Here is a 17,126-nt window from a genome sequence, read left to right as displayed (position 1 = left end):
AGAGAGATGGAGAGAGAGAGAGAGAGAAGGGGAGGCGGAGCGCTTAGAGCGCAGCGCCGCGTCCAGAGACGCGCACTGCACCGGCTCCATCCTCACGCATGAACTCGATGTGGGTAAATGTTGGACAAAAATAATCTCATCATTCAATTCTAATTTGCACAACTGTCATATTTCTGATCAGTACAAAAAACCCACAAAAGGAATCCAGAAAATACAAAAGAACAAAAAAAAAAAAAACATCCCTTTTCGTTTTTCACCACTTTACAGCCATAAACCTTCATTATTGATTGCAATTTTACACAGTAGAAAATAAATACCAGCCAAACAAATCCTAACAGCGGTACATAGTGGTGGGGAAATGTCTAACTCTGCAACCAGTCCAAACCCAAAATACCTGCAGCCACTGTGAGCAGAGAGAAGCAGTTTTCAAGTAACATTTATTGAAATCTTGCTTTTTCTTCCTCATCACTTTGCGTTGCCACTTGCACGATGAAATACACAGATAGAGAGATAACAGATGTTAAGATCCATGGACACGTCGGCCTTAATGTCAATTCAAAATATCTCAAGACGGGCAAGGATTTAAAGAGGCAAAAGCAAACGAGGTGGATTAGCACTAATGGGGAGTAAAAATGCTAATACTTGTGTCATCCAGGACAAGCTGTTGTGGAATGTTGTTGGCAGGAAGCCGAGTCTTTAATCAGAGGTACAATCAGATTTGTCACAATACTGACTGCTACAGGAGATTCTTTCTACTGGCAGCGTAACGAGCCACAAAGATTCTTAGAAGATACTTTAACACAAGTTACTTCAACATTTAATTACTTTTTGGAATACAATTCAATTTCAGGAATGTTTGTCACTTTAAATTTGGCATAAAAGTTACGTCTTAATACTGTTAAATTAAATCGTTTCCCCTTTTTATGATGCATTAAGACAGAGAAACTTAAAACCATTAATAAACCGAATATGAACAGAGTAAACAATCAAGGCCAGTTAGAGAATGTGTCTCCTCTCTGCTGCAACAAAAACTTCAGCTTACTTTGTATCATCTGCTAAATGTTTCTCCTGTTCACTCACACAGACTACTTTGTGATGGCGTGATGTCAGTCACCATCCAAACCAGCAAAACCTCCTAAACACACACTCTGTAACTAGAAGGAAACAGAATATGAAGCTAAACTCGATCCTGATGCTGCTAAACTCGCTGTCTGACATTACAAAAGGACTTTATGATTTAATATCTGGATTGCAGAGGCATTCAGGGCACACATTCAAGCTCCTCAGCTGGTGCAGGCGCTGGACCCTAAGTGTGCAGCACATGGCCCGGGGTGTGTCTCTTGGAGCGGGATGCCTGATCGGCGCCAACAGCTGCGGCGAGCATTTCTGATGGGACTTCTGTGGGATAAGAGACAGATGATTACTTTCTGCGCCGATTTATCAGAAGTGGAATTTCCCCAACAAAGATGACGCACCTCTTGGGTCAAGTTCATCACTGCACTTCTGGCGAAAACAAGTCAAAAGACTCCAGCTCAGCCGCTTCTGTGAAACTCGGAGGGTCAGGAGCCACCTGTCTGAACACTGACACACACAACAGCTGCGGCTACACACACACACATGCACACACACATGCACACACACAGGGCCTTTGTTGCAAAGAGCAGACACATGTCACTTTATTTATTTTGGCTCATTTGTTTACAGCTGCAAGGATCACAAAAATGAAGCCGATTTGTGGCTCATGTTGAGCATTTATTGAACAAACGATACATGGTTGAGGGTCTGCATGGGGTGGAAGGCCATCACTGGCTTGCTGGAGGCCGAGCCGAGTCAGCAGAGGGGGGTGGAGTCGATTCTGGTTTCTCTCCTGCTTCTACCTGCAGAAGTGGAACAAGAAGAAGGAAAAACAGAAAAGGGTGGTCATTTATTCACGAAGGTGTACCAATGACAAAGCGTCCAGGCGCGGGGTCGTGATGCAGGTTTGGGGCGTGGGCGGCGGCGTCTGGAGCGCCAGCTGGAGGCAGACGGGGGACGCGGCTCCCTGCTGCCTGCAGACGGCTGACGCAGCGCATCCGCCCACGCCTTCTGCTGCTCTCCAGCCGCCCCGGCCTTGTCCTGCGCACCGGCGGGCGACACGTCCAGGATTCAGGCCTCCACAAAACAACAGCAAAACCGCACTGCCCTGAGATAAACACAAGACGGTGTTGTGTGTGGCAGAACAGAAGATTTGTCTTCCTGATTCATTGGAGTGTGTCTGTTTCTTTAAAAATAAATAAATAAAATCTGGGAAAGACAAGAGAACGTGCATATTAACCAGAGCAGGTAGAGATGCACCGATCTGATGTGAAAAAAAAGTATTGATTGAATATCTCTAAATATTTGTTTCTGCTTTAGAAATGATTTAACAATCAATGTTGCACTTGTTATTTCTTTATTATTACAGCAATCAAAGCATTTTTTTTTTTTACCAATCTTTAAATGACATCACTATGTCTTTGGTATTAAAAAGTTGAAAACTGAAGGATTATTTTCAAATAAACTATAATTCACATCATTTGTTTCCTGATATGCTGGAATAAATGTCCTTGTCAGAAGTTTCTAACTAACTGGTGGCGTATCGGCTTTGCCACCATATGGCAGCCAGAGGACAATCAGGACGCTGCCCTCTGCATGCACACACACACACCCACCCACACACACACACACTGAGAGCTGCATCTATTAGACTCAGGTGTTAAAAAAACAGCAGACGACAAAAAGGAAGAGCAAAAGCTCTTGCATCGCTCAGGCTGCGATGATAGAAGTCTTATTTCAGGAAATGTAGGCCAGGCAGCACACAATGTCATCAGCTGCCAAGTTAAGAGTTTCTATAAACAAACACCTTTTTTCGTTTTTTTTTACCCCTCTAAGTTACGCAATCGCTGGTGCCAGAAAGGCTGCAGCAAAAAATGTGTTTCGCCAACATGGATCCTAAATTAACTCTTAGCCTACTTTACATTTGCAGAATCTTCTGCTGCAGGGCGGCCGAGGCGTTCATCATGGAGAAATGAGACTTTTCCAGACCCGAATTAATGATCCACACGCAATTTTAAAATATAGAATACTGAGCCGGGCCAGAGGTTTAGGATGGAAACTCCTGCAGTGAGAAAGCTTTAAATACAAAACCTGAAAGAAACAAAGTGTGAGGAAAGAAGGAAGGACACAAGGAAGAAACTTAGAATTCAAGGAAGACAAAAGGAAGAGTTTGAAGAAATGAAGGAAGGAAAGATCTAAAGGAAGAAAGGAAGTGTAATCAAAGAAGGAGACAAGTCTAGAAGTGAGGAAGGAATTGACCTGAGGATGTTAGGGTACAAGATGGGAATTTAGACAGTGCAGCAGGAAATAAATGTTTTTCTATGCTCTTATCTTTGTTCATTTTTATCCAGACCTGGAAAACGATGAAATCAAATGACATAATGTTTGATCCTTTTCCCGGCTGTGTAGGAAACAGAGCAGATTGTCCTCTGCGTCGCTCCAAATCTCCGCCCATTTGCAGCTCTGAACTTGGAGCGGTTTAAAAATACTTCTTCCCTTGGATCTCCAGTTAGCGCCTGTGTTTTTGATGCTGCGCTCACACCAGCAGGATGGGACCTGCTGTTTCTGAAAGATTACAGCCCACCATGCATCTCCTCTGCCTTTTTTTTTGTGTGTGTGTTGTTGCCAGCATTAGAATGAAGGCAATAAAAATAGCAGTGGTAAATCCTAACCTCTGGCTGCAGCTAGGGAGCTGGCGAAACCTGCAGCAGGCAGTTGTTTGGACACCCGTCCAATAAGCCCTGAAACGCTGAGAGGCTCCTGTCAGCTGGCTGCGTGAGGTAGAGAACCCAAATGTTTACTGTCCTTACCAGCTTCTCTGCCCGCTGCCTCAGTCTCCTCCAGACCGTGTGATGAGCCTGCAGAAAGGAAGAGGAAACGTGACATGATGCAGGCACATGTGCACAAACAGAGCGCATATTCCTGCGTCTGCAGCCGAGTCGCATCACTGTGGAAACGGCCGACTGCTTTCTGTCTGTTGTTAACTTGCTATCAATTGCAAATGAACCACAGGGGTTTATTTTTTCTCGAAATGTTCTTGATGTTTCTTTGTATACTTGCTTTATGCAGACATTTGTTTATATTTGCAAACAAACACGACACACATCATCAAGAAAACTCTGCAAATGGAAGCACGTTCTCTAAAAACAGTCCCTTTTACCGTTAAGAAAATAGATAAAAACAGATTTGAAGTCATTAAAACAAGGAAACATACAGAGTACAATGAATAAAATGTATAAAATGTAGTGCAACACCGAACTAGGACTCATTCGTTTTACTTTATTTTACCGTTTTTACTTTAATCGTTTGAAAACAATAAAAAAAACCACTTGAATTTACAAACTGAACCATATAATAATGACAAGTTTTGTTCTCCTGACAAGGAAACATAAGAAGAAGCTTATTAAAAGCTAAAAATGTTCATCTGTTCAAGGTTTTGTGCTGCTTCAGTCGTGATTAAATGCATGTAAAGTGATGCTTTGCTATGAAAAGTTCCTAAAAGTACGGAAGTATTGATCGCACATTCAAAAGAATTTCAGCTATTAACTTTGACACCTCTAATTTTGACTAGAACATATTTTGCATCTACATAAAAAATATGATTACAAGATTCTTAAATAATTTCATTTTAAACCTCCCCTGACATTTCCAGACAAATACAAAACTAAAGAAATGACAAGTATGAAAGGATGGAAAATTAAAGAGACGAGGAAGGAAGAATGAACTGATCCTGACCAGATGGAAAGAAAGAGGGAAGGATAGAATGAAGGTGGAAAGAAGGACATAAGGTCATAAGAGAAGTAGGATAAGAGGTGGGAAGAAAGGAGACAACATAGGAGTTAGAAACCAAAGGAAAGGAAGAAAGTCAGCTAGAAGGAAGAAAGTAGTGTCATCCAGTTAATCTCAAAATGATTCTCGTTTAGCAGTAACAACACATGCAGTTCAAATAAACCTTGTCCTTTCTGTAGGTCATCTAGTTAAAGGCTGGTATCTTCTAGAAATCCACTTAAAAAGTTAATAATACAAAGTAACTAATTTCAATGACATCATGCAAGCTTTGCTTTAATTCTACTACTTTTTGTATCGAACCAAAAAGAAACAGAACTAAGCAGAGAACGTGTTGCAGAACCATGACAGAACAACAGATTTCCTGTAAAAACAGGAAGGGAGTTAAGGGAGTTACAGATTTATGAAAAATAATTGAGACTTCTTCTCATTTTCATGTCTGCAAGATTTACAGAATAAAGTAGAAGCACTTTGAGTAAGAGCCAATACAAAAGGCGTGCATTAACGTTGCTTTCTCCTGCAAGAATGAATAAATGTAACTTTGGTTTCAAGAATCAGAATGATGCCCAGTTCCTGTTTTCTTCTGAGAAGATCCTCCATAGGGTGGAAAAGCCTTTTAAAAGGTGAACACAAAAGAGGAAACTTTGGTTGTTTCCTAGAGGGAAGTTCGATCGAAGTGGACAAAGATCCCTGCTGCTTTCCGCTTCTCCGTTCTTCTCCAGACCAGGAAAACACTGAAGACCGTTGAGGAAGAACGTGACTGCAGCTGATGCTGCAGATGCTGAGCAGGCTACTGGGGGAAAAAAACTGCTGAACCAGTTCAGTTCAACAGAGCAGTGCAGAGGAAAACATGTTGTAGCTTCTATCCTCTACAACACTGAGCTGCATTTACACCAATAGAAAAGAGAAGATCTGATCCAGTTTAGTGGTGTGGAGCTCTTTCCTTCATCTTATCTTGAATGAATCCATTTAATATGGACACAAAGCTCCTTCTAATCTAATACATTAAATACAGCAATCAAACAGCACCCCCTCCTGGTTAAAGAGGGAACAGGGCTTTAAATATCAGTTAACTGGACCAAAAATAATTGATTTTTGATGGCCAATATTGATTAAATGAAATTCTTTCAAAATTAATAATAAAAAAAAAAACAATAGTAAAAAAAAATCCATAAAGTGCAGCAAAAATGTAGCTTTATTCCAGATAAATAAATAAAAACTTCCATTAAGCGGACAGTAAATAATTTATAAAAAATACTTCAATTTTTTTAAATTAAAAAAGTAAAAAATAAATAAGATCCATAAACTGAACAAAAACGTACTTTGTGGAAATTCCACATAATAAAAAAACTTCCATTAACATGATTATTTTCATTCAAATTAGTGGAATAGTAAATAATTTATAATCACATCCAATATTTATCATGATGATGACTGAAAAACAGTCTAAATTAGGTGCAGTTAATGTAATTAAAAGCTTAAAAGGGGCAGAAATTTTCTGGGCTTAGATCAGCCTACCTGCAGCTGCAGAGGCAGAGAGAGGCCCTGCGTTCTGCGGTGATGACCCCAGGGCCCCTGACCCAAGCTGTGCATGGCTGTCACCTCATACTGGGAGCACAGGCCTGTTCTGGCCACTAGAGGGCCCCCACTCAGCAGCACATGATCACCACATCTAAAAAAAATACAGACAGATGGTCAAGTTGAGGAAAAATAAATAACCAAATAAGAAAGTTGTAATAATCACCTGTAGAGCATGACTGTGCCTTTAGGACTGTCTGATGCTTTCTGTTCTACTTCCTCCTGTTTACACCTGAGATACCGAAAGATAGAAAGTGAGGAAACACATTTTTTGTTGTTGTTGTTGTGAGTTGGACGTGTTCCAAGTCAATCTGGACCTGCTATGTGAGAAAACCTCCAGCGCCACTGAGGACACCACCTCCAGAGGCTCCCAGGCCAGGTTCTGATGGATCAGCTGCTGGGCGCCGCGGGTCAGAGAACGCAGAGACTCCTGTGAGCACACGACCCCATTAACCCACAAACACGTCCCACAAACTCCTAAATACTCGCTTTTCTGCGACGTGAACTCAAATGGTACCAAGTTTCACAGACACAGAAAGGAAACTTGTTTCTGATTCAAAATGGTTCCGTTTTGATCTCAGTTACCAGCGATGGAGTCCAGGAGTCCAGCTGAGGGTCGAGGACGACGTCACAGCAGAACGCCCCTGAAGTCACTGCAGGAAGTTACAAAAAAGAACCAAGTGTGAATCATTTGCGTTCTAAAGAAATATTGACCCATAAGAAAAACATTATTAAGACGAAAAGGTCTTGTTTCTCATTGTCTGTGGGTGTTCCTCCACCTGGGACCTCCGGTGTGCTGAGCAGCTCCACGGTGTAATCGTCCTTAAACGCCGTCTCCAGGACTTGGCCAAGCAGGGCGGAGCAGGAACGCCAGTACGCCTGAAAGGCAGAGAGACATTAATAACTTTCCCAAACCAAATTCCAGCCCTGAAAAATTGAGTTTTTGCTGTACCTCATTGAGGAGAGTCGGGTCGCTGTCGTTGAACGTGAGCAGAGTGAGGGTGCAGGAGTCGGCGAGGGGCCGGTTGAGCGGCCACAGCTCTCCGTCCACAAGCGCCAATGCCGAATTGTTCACATGATACTCAGTCAGATCTGAGGGAACCGCATAAATATGTAAGTGTAACCCGAGTGTAATTTTAAACCTTCAATTCCTCTGATTTTCTACTCTTTTGCCTTTTAGCCTCAAATCTCGCGATGTTTTAATAGTATTATGATTGATTCTCGCGAGATTATCGTTTAGCCAATCGCGGTTGAGTACTGGGGTCACATGTACCTTTCCAGTTTACCGGCTAGGTATATTAGCTCAAGCGAAAGGGCGTGAAGGGTAGAACGCGTTGGAAGGAGCAGAGCTGGCAGGATCCCATTATTGTGAGCCGGAAAGTGAGATGAAAAAGATCCGGTAGTATGACACAAAACTGCGGAACTGGCCAGGTGGATGGTGAGCTATGAGACCAGGCCTAGAGCCAAAGAAAGATTTCACCTGTTGGTGACAGAGGACTGCTTGCTTCTCCTACCCCAGCTGGTAGGAGAATCCTACGGAGAACTCTGTTCCTTCTTTGATTGGACTTTCAATTACCAGGATGTGAACCACGCCCTGGATACTCCCCTTGTTTGCAAGCCTGATTAATCCCCATTCGGGGTGGATGGACTAAGGGGTTGTAAAATGAACTTTGGGAACGATTGATTAATTTGTTTTTTCCCCTTTGTTGTGTTTCTTCTTTTCTCCTCTGTTTTCCTTTTTATTTCATTGTTTTGTTTTTTTTCCCTTGATGGCCATTTGCATATCCCAATGTTGTGGTTGTAAATATGTATATATGATATTCACATTGCAAATACAAAACACTCGCAGCTGCAAAACTCTAGCCTAACTGCTCTTTCGTGAGTCGTACCTATTCTTCTGAAAGGAAACTGGCCTATTATCTTGGTTAAAAGCCATTTATATTGAATAACAATTTAGATTGTCTTTTCAAATATGCTACATACATTAGTGGTGAGCTAGCCAGGAGCAGTTGTATAGAAGCTGGAGTGTTGCAGTTGCTAGTTGTTGCTAATATGGATGTTTTGGTGAAATGTGGTGTTAAAATACCTAACGCAGTGTTGATTAGACATGCAACGAACTCAGAGACTGATAATGAAGTGGCTGATTTTCTGACTGGATACGGGTCAGTGGAAAAGTTTGAATTTATAACTGATTCTGACTCAGATTTCTATAACTGCATAATTTTTGAGTTTTCATCAGGGAGTGCGTTGGAGAGGCTGCGTAAAATCTTGCCTTACACGTATGTTTGCCAAACTAAAAAAATTACTTATGAAATTGAAGAGCTGTCAGTAGTTTGCTCCGAGTTAGAAACTAAAATAATACTGAAACATACCTGAGTGAAATGAAAAATGTGGCTAAGCTTACAGGTCAGGATTACACAGATGTCTTCAGGCGTGTAATGTCTCTACTGGGCCAATCCATCACTGAACTTTGTCCAGTCCCATCTTCTTTGAAGACTTCCCCAGAAGAAGAGGATTTGGCCATGGCTGCTTCCCTTACATCAAAGATGGCAACCAAGGGTGGTTTTCATCTTAAGCCAGAAGATGTCGCTGCAGAGGATGGGGAGTCGCCACATGTTCAACCTGATCCTACCGCACATTATACGTCACGTCCTTCTGGACCTTTGCCAGCCATGTCTTTGTCAGATATCAACCCACCTGGAGTCCAGAGGTATGTGGTTGAGCATATCATGAAAAGTGATGACAATGCAATACACATGTCCTCATTGAAGCTTAGATCATTTCTGGTCGAACTCCAAGACCACAACATGAAACAGACTATGAAACTTGGCGATCCAGTGTTGACCTACTGTTAAAAGACCCTGTTGTATCAGAACTACAGCGTTCTAGAAGGATATTTGACAGTTTGTTACCACCAGCTGCAGACATGGTTAAACATCTTCAACCGGATGCTCCTCCTTTAATTTACCTCAGAATCTTGGATTCTGCCTATGGAACGGTCCAAGATGGCGATGAACTGTATGCAAAATTCATGGAGCAGTTTCAAGACGCAGGTGAAAAGCCATCCGTTTATTTACAACGCTTGCAAGTGACTCTAAACCATGCCTTACGGAGGGGTGGAGTATTGGCTGCTGATTTTGAAAAGCATCTGCTGAATCAATTCTGTCGTGGATGTTGGGATAACACCTTAATTTCTGAGCTCCAGCTTAAACAGCGCAAGTCAAAACCACCGTCTTTTGCAGAATTGTTGTTGTTGCTAAGAACAGAAGAAGACAGAGAAGCTGCCAAAGCTCAGCGTATGAAACAGCATCTTGGTTCCAGTAAACCCAGGGCTAGTGTACATTTACATCATGCTTGTGCACCAGTTGAAGAACAAAGTGCTTATGATAATTTGACTGTTATCACCAAGCAACTTGCCAAGCAGTTGGCTGATATACAAAAACAATTGGCTGCTCTTACAAGTGTTCAGTCTGGTCAGAACCCGCCCATTTTGCCAAAATCTATGCATGTTGCCAAGTTCAGTCAGTCTCCACAAACTAGTAAAAGTGTGTCTCAACCCTCTCTCAAAAAAACATCTTCATCACCCAAGCCAGGTTACTGCTACAACTGTGGGGAAGATGGACATATAAAACCTAAGTGTGACAACCCTCCTGATCCTTTACTGGTTGCTGCCAAAAAGAAACAGTTAATGGAAAAGCAGAAGAAGTGGCAGAAAATGAACCCGCATAGTGCCCTGTCGTTAAACTGAATCAGGTTCTCGTTGAGGGGCGAACGGGAACTGCAGAGGACCAGCAAAGTCCCACCAAGCAGACACCTATAAGATGCACTAATTTGTCTCATGTAACTCCTGAGGCTGCAGAATTGCCACAAGGGTTGATTGGCTCAAAATGTACTGGTCAAGTAATAATAGCTGGGGAGCAAGTTCAATGCCTGTTAGATACAGGATCCCAAGTTACTACAATACCAGTTTCATTTTACAATCAGTATTTTTCTCATCAACCTGTGAAACCATTAAGTGAGCTATTACAAGTAGAGGGAGCTGCAGGCCAAGCTGTCCCATACTTAGGGTATATAGAAATGACGGTCATTTTTCCCAAAGAGTTTATTGGCACTGATCTGGATGTTTGTACTCTGGCACTTGTGGTTCCAGATGTTAAAAGTGGAACTCAGTCCCATGTTCTGATAGGAATGAACACTCTTGATTCATTGTATGACAAACATCTGAAAGATGAACGTGTTAGCTTTAGCCCAGCAAAGTATTGCTATAAAGCTGTTCTCAAGCTGCTTCAGTTGCGTCATCAGCAGACCCAAGAACCCAGTGTATGTGACGTAGCATTAGATAGTGAGTCGCCTGCAGTTATTTCAGCAGGCCATACCAGAGTTCTAGAAGGGAATGCCCATACCAGCTTTGCTGCCGGTTAGCAGTTGGGCATTAGTTGAGCAGCCATCTACTCCTTTGCCGGGAGGATTGTGTGTGAAAAGTTGTCTGGTGTCATTGCCCAAGCATACACCTCATAAGATCCCAGTGGGTTATCACAAATGAGTCAAAACAGCATAACATTGTCACCGTCTGCTATTATTGCAGAAATTACAGTGTCACCTCAGCTTCTTTCTGAGGTTTCCTGTAGTAATGTGCAGCTCAGGAACACTGACAAAGTTGATCTCCAGTTTGAATTTGGAAATTCTCCAGTGTCTCCTGATTGGAAAGATCACATTATTGCTAAACTCAAAAGAAATACCAGAAGTGTTTTCTCATCATGACCTTGACTTTGGATGTACTGATCGGGTGAAGCATCACACATCCATCTTCATGATGAGACCCCATTTAAACATCGTGCTCGCCCTATACATCCAATGACATTGAAGCTGTTCGCAATCATTTGCGAGATCTTTTGGAGACAGGGGTAATAAGAGAATCAGAGTCACCATTCTCTTCACCGATAGTAGTCGTTCGGAAGAAGAGTGGAGATGTTCGGCTTTGTATAGATTATAGAAAGTTGAATCTACAAACAGTGAAGGATGCCTATGCATTGCCAAATTTGGAAGAGTCATTTTCGGCTCTCACTGGTTCACGCTGGTTCAGTGTTCTTGATCTGAAGTCAGGCTATTATCAGATTGAAATGGAGGAAGGTGATAAGCCTAAAACTGCATTTGTGACCCCACTTGGGTTTTGGGAATTTAATAGAATGCCCCAAGGTGTGACTAATGCACCAAGCACTTTTCAGCGTCTTATGGAGAAGTGCATGGGTGATTTGCATTTAAAAGAAGTTTTAGTCTTCTTGGATGATTTGATTATATTCTCTGACACTCTAGAAGAGCATGAGAGTAGGTTGATAAGAGTGCTGCATCGACTTAGAGATTATGGCCTTAAATTATCACCACAAAAATGTAAGTTTTTCCAAACTTCTGTGCGTTATTTAGGCCATGTAGTTTCTGAGCATGGGGTTGAAACGGATCCAGAAAAGATAAGTGCTTTAAATCCTGGCCAGTTCCTCAAACTTTAAAAGAACTGCGATCATTTCTCGGATTTGCGGGGTATTACCGCAGGTTCATAAATGGCTACGCTGCTATTGCTAAGCCTCTAAATGACTTGACAAGGGGGTATTCTCCTGCTCGCAAATGTGTCAGTAAAACAACCATCACAATGAAAAACCATGATGCAAAACAACCTTTTAATGAAAGGTGGACTGCACAGTGTCAATCTGCTTTTGAAACATTGATTGACAAACTGACTACAGCTCCAGTACTTGGTTTTGCTAACCCAAGCCATCCTTACATTCTGCATACAGACGCCAGCACCACTGGGTTGGGGGCTGCTCTTTATCAAGAACAAGAGGGAAAGCTACGAGTTATAGCATATGCTAGCCGAGGGTTGTCTGCCAGTGAAGCTAGATATCCAGCCCATAAATTGGAATTTTTAGCATTAAAATGGAGTGTAACTGAAAAATTCCATGATTATCTTTATGGCTCCAGTTTCACTGTTGTTACTGATAACAATCCATTAACATATGTCTTGACCTCTGCTAAACTTGATGCTGCTAGTCATCGATGGCTTGCTGCACTGTCTACATATGATTTTAAATTGCAGTACCGTGCTGGCAGCCAAAACAGAGATGCTGATGCCCTCTCCAGGAGACCACATCCCCAAACACCTGACCCACAAAGAGAATGGGCCATGGTACAGCAATTCATCACAACCCATATGAATGAAATGGAGGATGCTACAGAACTCACCTCAGATGTGATCAGAGCCATTTGTCACAGCTGTCTACTGAGAGGCCAAAGTCTGGATGGTCCTTTGGAGAGAAACATTACTCTAGTGGAAACTGTGAGTATGACCCCTACAGTTCTCCCTGACTTATACATGGATGAGACCCAAGGATTGCCAGTGCTTCCATCACTGTCCCTTCATGACATCAGGGAGAAACAGAGAGCTGATCCTGTTTTGAAAGAAGTTATTCATCAGCTTGAAACAGGAGAGAAAATCCCTCCAACTGTCAGGGCTGAGCTTCCTGACCTTCCTCTGGTGATGAGAGAATGGAAACGTCTTGAACTAAAAGATGACATTTTATATAGGAGGAGGCAGGATGGTGAAGTCCTATCATTTCAGCTTGTGTTGCCAGAGGAATGCCGTTCTGTTGTTCTTTCAAGCCTTCATGATGATATGGGGCACATGGGGATTGAAAGAACACTTGACCTTGTAAGAGCTAGGTTTTTCTGGCCACGCATGTCTGTAGATGTAGAAAACAAGATTAAAACTTGCAATCGCTGCATTCGTCGGAAAGCTTTGCCAGAACGAGCTGCACCATTGGTGAATATCCAGACAAGCCGGCCACTTGAGCTCCTGTGCATGGATTATCTATCAATTGAACCTGATAAAAGCAACACTAAAAACATTCTTGTCCTCACAGATCATTTTACTAAGTATGCTATGGCTTTTCCAACAGCCAATCAAAAAGCGAAGACCGTTGCAAAATGTCTGTGGGAGAATTTTGTGTGCATTATGGGTTTCCTGAACGCCTGCACACGGATCAAGGGCCTGATTTCGAGTCTCACCTCATTAAAGAGCTCTGCAACATCGCTGGCATTAAAAAGTCACACACCACGCCATACCATCCCCGTGGGAATCCTGTTGAAAGGTTCAATAGAACTTTGCTCAGTATGCTGGGTACTTTGGAGCCAGAGCAGAAAACTAGATGGAAAGAGTATGTCAAGCCACTTGTTCATGCTTATAATTGCACCCGAAATGAGGTTACAGGTTTTACTCCATATGAGTTGATGTTTGGTCGCTGTCCAAGACTTCCTGTTGACATGGCTTTCAACTTGCCTGTCAAAGAGTTATCATCTCAATCACATTCTCAATATGTGCAGAACCTGCGTTCTCGGCTGAAGGAAAGTTTTCAGCTAGCTTCTAAAAATGCAGAAAAGATGGCAAGAAGAAACAAGATTCGTTTTGATCAGAGAGTAAAACCAGCAAGTCTTGAAAAAGGTGATAGAGTATTAGTCCGAAATGTGAGGTTCAGAGGCAAGCATAAGCTGGAGGATAAGTGGGAGACAAACATCTATGTAGTGATTGGTCGTGTGGGTGAGCTTCCTGTGTATATTGTAAGACCAGAAACAGATCCCTCTGGAGGGGACCCGGACTCTGCACCGCGACCTTCTTCTCCCTTGTGGATTTCTTCCTCAGACTGAAGTTGACCCACCAGTTTCCACACCGGCTCATAGGCCGCAGACCCGCAGTCTACAAGAACCAGTGGAAGAATTGGAGGAAAGCCCAGATGAGGAGGATGAGGACTGGAGGGCATCTCGATTTTCAGTTTTACCAACTGTGAAGGTCAGTGTTGAGGGGACATGCCCTACCCAGCCCATAAATAGAGTCTCAGTTCCTGAGATGGAAAAAGAGAATCCTTCATCTGATGAGGATAAGCCGTCTCTACTGTTTGATGCTATGGATCCACTTCCAGCCCTGGAAAAAGTTCCTTCACAAGATCAGATGGACCCAGGAAATTCACCTGAACTTGAACATGTTCCTGAGCTAAGCCATCTGAAGATTTGGAGAGCCATGGCCCAGTAGAGACATTACCAAATTCGACCATGCCAGCATCACATTCCACAGAATCACCAAAAGATGCTCATCAGGCTAGTGATGGTTTAAAAGCTGAACAGTCAATTCGTCGGTCTAGTCGAGAGCCAAAACCAATTAAGCGCTTTCAGTATGCTGCTTTAGGAAATCCTTTAATTTCTGTAGTGCAAAATCTTTTACACAGTCTAGCTACTGCTTATGGTGAAATGGTTGCTGAACCTGTTTCAGATGCTCCTGTGCATCATAGTGTTCAGATAATTTAGCATGCACCGGTGTTGCATGGAATTAAGGGGGGAGGATGTAACCCGAGTGTAATTTTAAACCTTCAATTCCTCTGATTTTCTACTCTTTTGCCTTTTAGCCTCAAATCTCGCGATGTTTTAATAGTATTATGATTGATTCTCGCGAGATTATCGTTTAGCCAATCGCGGTTGAGTACTGGGGTCACATGTACCTTTCCAGTTTACCGGCTAGGTATATTAGCTCAAGCGAAAGGGCGTGAAGGGTAGAACGCGTTGGAAGGAGCAGAGCTGGCAGGATCCCATTATTGTGAGCCGGAAAGTGAGATGAAAAAGATCCGGTAGTATGACACAAAACTGCGGAACTGGCCAGGTGGATGGTGAGCTATGAGACCAGGCCTAGAGCCAAAGAAAGATTTCACCTGTTGGTGACAGAGGACTGCTTGCTTCTCCTACCCAGCTGGTAGGAGAATCCTACGGAGAACTCTGTTCCTTCTTTGATTGGACTTTCAATTACCCAGGATGTGAACCACGCCCTGGATACTCCCCTTGTTTGCAAGCCTGATTAATCCCCATTCGGGGTGGATGGACTAAGGGGTTGTAAAATGAACTTTGGGAACGATTGATTAATTTGTTTTTTTCCCCTTTGTTGTGTTTCTTCTTTTCTCCTCTGTTTTCCTTTTTATTTCATTGTTTTGTTTTTTTTCCCTTGATGGCCATTTGCATATCCCAATGTTGTGGTTGTAAATATGTATATATATATTCACATTGCAAATACAAAACACTCGCAGCTGCAAAACTCTAGCCTAACTGCTCTTTCGTGAGTCGTACCTATTCTTCTGAAAGGAAACTGGCCTATTATCTTGGTTAAAAGCCATTTATATTGAATAACAATTTAGATTGTCTTTTCAAATATGCTACATAAGCCCAGCTTGTTTCCCCTTTAGCTTCAGAGTCCGGTGTCTCCTTTTATACTTACGTCTGGCGCAGCTCAGTGGAGTGGACATGCCTTTGTTCATGATCAGGAGTGTGCCGTCCAGGCCAGGCCCCCTCAGGGACACCTCGATCTTCTCGATGCGGGGGAACAGAGCTCTCTGCCTTTCCTGCTCTCTGGAGAACACGGCGTTGCGGTGACCGCGTATCTCTGCGGGTGACGGACGCAGAGCCGCTGCAGCGGACGAAAACCCTGAGAGTGGAACGAGACGGAGGATTTAAACAGAAAGACAGAAGATGAGGAAGTTTCCATGAAATATATGAACTACAATTTTTTGAAAAAAATCTGGACTTTTTCCTCGTGAAGCTGTTTTATTGTGGATTTGCTGCAATGTTTGGAATCACTGTCCTTCACCTCTTCTATGTTTTCACAATCGGCAAAGAAATGCTTTTATTACATATTCCATGTTTAATATGACAGAATATTAATGATCCTGTAATGACAGAATATTAATTATTCTGTAATATTAAAATACAATATATGCCAAACATTTACAAATATGTGTTCATGTCTTATAAAAATACAGGAAAAATAAACTTTATACATTCTGACAGTAAATGAAATGGAGTAATTGAAAGATTTAAAAAATTAAATATAGGACCTAATTATTAAAACAATGCGAATGGAATGAAAAATTCAATAATGTTGAAAATGGTTAATTTACATTTTGGTCGCACTGTATTCGAGTAATTTTGTATTGTTTTTTGGATACAATATTTAGTACATTAACTACATTATTATGCCTTTATTTCTACATTTAATGCCAACTTTGCCGTCCACAAAACAGACGACTTTAATGACAACAGACCTCATCCTATAGGAAGTACTGCAAGAAAGCAGTTTGTCAACAGTGGTTTTTGTGTTTATCTACAATTCCTTCATATTTACTAATTATCGTTGTCTCTAGCATGCTATCATGCTAACAGCTACTTACGCCTCCTGACAACTTGGCACGCGGTCCTTGTCGCCATTGTTCCGGGTATTAATACAATTAGTAGAGAAAACAGCTAAAATCAAATCCTGTAGAACAGTAAAGAGAAAAAAGAAAGAACTTTCGAGCTAGACGCGGTTATAGTTGAAGGACGCCATGCATAAGCCGTGTGCACCACATATTGATGTCCGATGTGTGACGGAAACTGAACGTTCCGTGTGAGAGGAACTAAACTGCAATTCTACTTGCTGACACCAGATGTCACTGTTGGTGCCAAAACAATAACGTCTTAATGAATGATTAAGATGTTATTGTTTAATGACAAAGCATATGAGGTGAATAGATTAAATAATCGTGATAAATTAATGCAATTATTAATTAAGTAATGTTTCAGTTTTAGTGTGGATAGAGATGTCAACAATGAGACATAAATATCCACAT

At 42.0% G+C, this 17,126-nt stretch overlaps 1 protein-coding gene across 1 annotated transcript; it reads right to left on the bottom strand.

Annotated features, from left to right (window-relative positions):
* Positions 1-419: 419 nt before the first annotated feature.
* Positions 420-16,898, bottom strand: mrpl39 (mitochondrial ribosomal protein L39). The gene is made up of 11 exons (XM_055059551.1): positions 16,689-16,898; positions 15,740-15,946; positions 7,391-7,530; positions 7,218-7,317; positions 7,024-7,091; positions 6,756-6,868; positions 6,605-6,670; positions 6,379-6,532; positions 3,885-3,932; positions 1,476-1,877; positions 420-1,398 (listed from the first exon to the last, which is right to left on the bottom strand). The coding sequence occupies exons 1-10, from the start codon at positions 16,723-16,725 to the stop codon at positions 1,803-1,805; spliced, it is 1,008 nt and encodes a 335-aa protein (XP_054915526.1). The 5' UTR covers positions 16,726-16,898; the 3' UTR covers positions 420-1,398; positions 1,476-1,802.
* Between the last annotated feature and the right edge of the window lie 228 nt (positions 16,899-17,126).

The sequence above is a fragment of the Poeciliopsis prolifica genome, unplaced genomic scaffold (assembly GCF_027474105.1).
Source record: "Poeciliopsis prolifica strain line A6 unplaced genomic scaffold, Auburn_PproV2 SCAFFOLD055, whole genome shotgun sequence".
In the NCBI taxonomy this organism is placed as follows: Eukaryota; Metazoa; Chordata; class Actinopteri; order Cyprinodontiformes; family Poeciliidae; genus Poeciliopsis; species Poeciliopsis prolifica.
The sequence above is the reverse complement of the archived record's forward strand: the minus strand, read 5'-3'. Positions and strand labels throughout refer to the sequence as shown.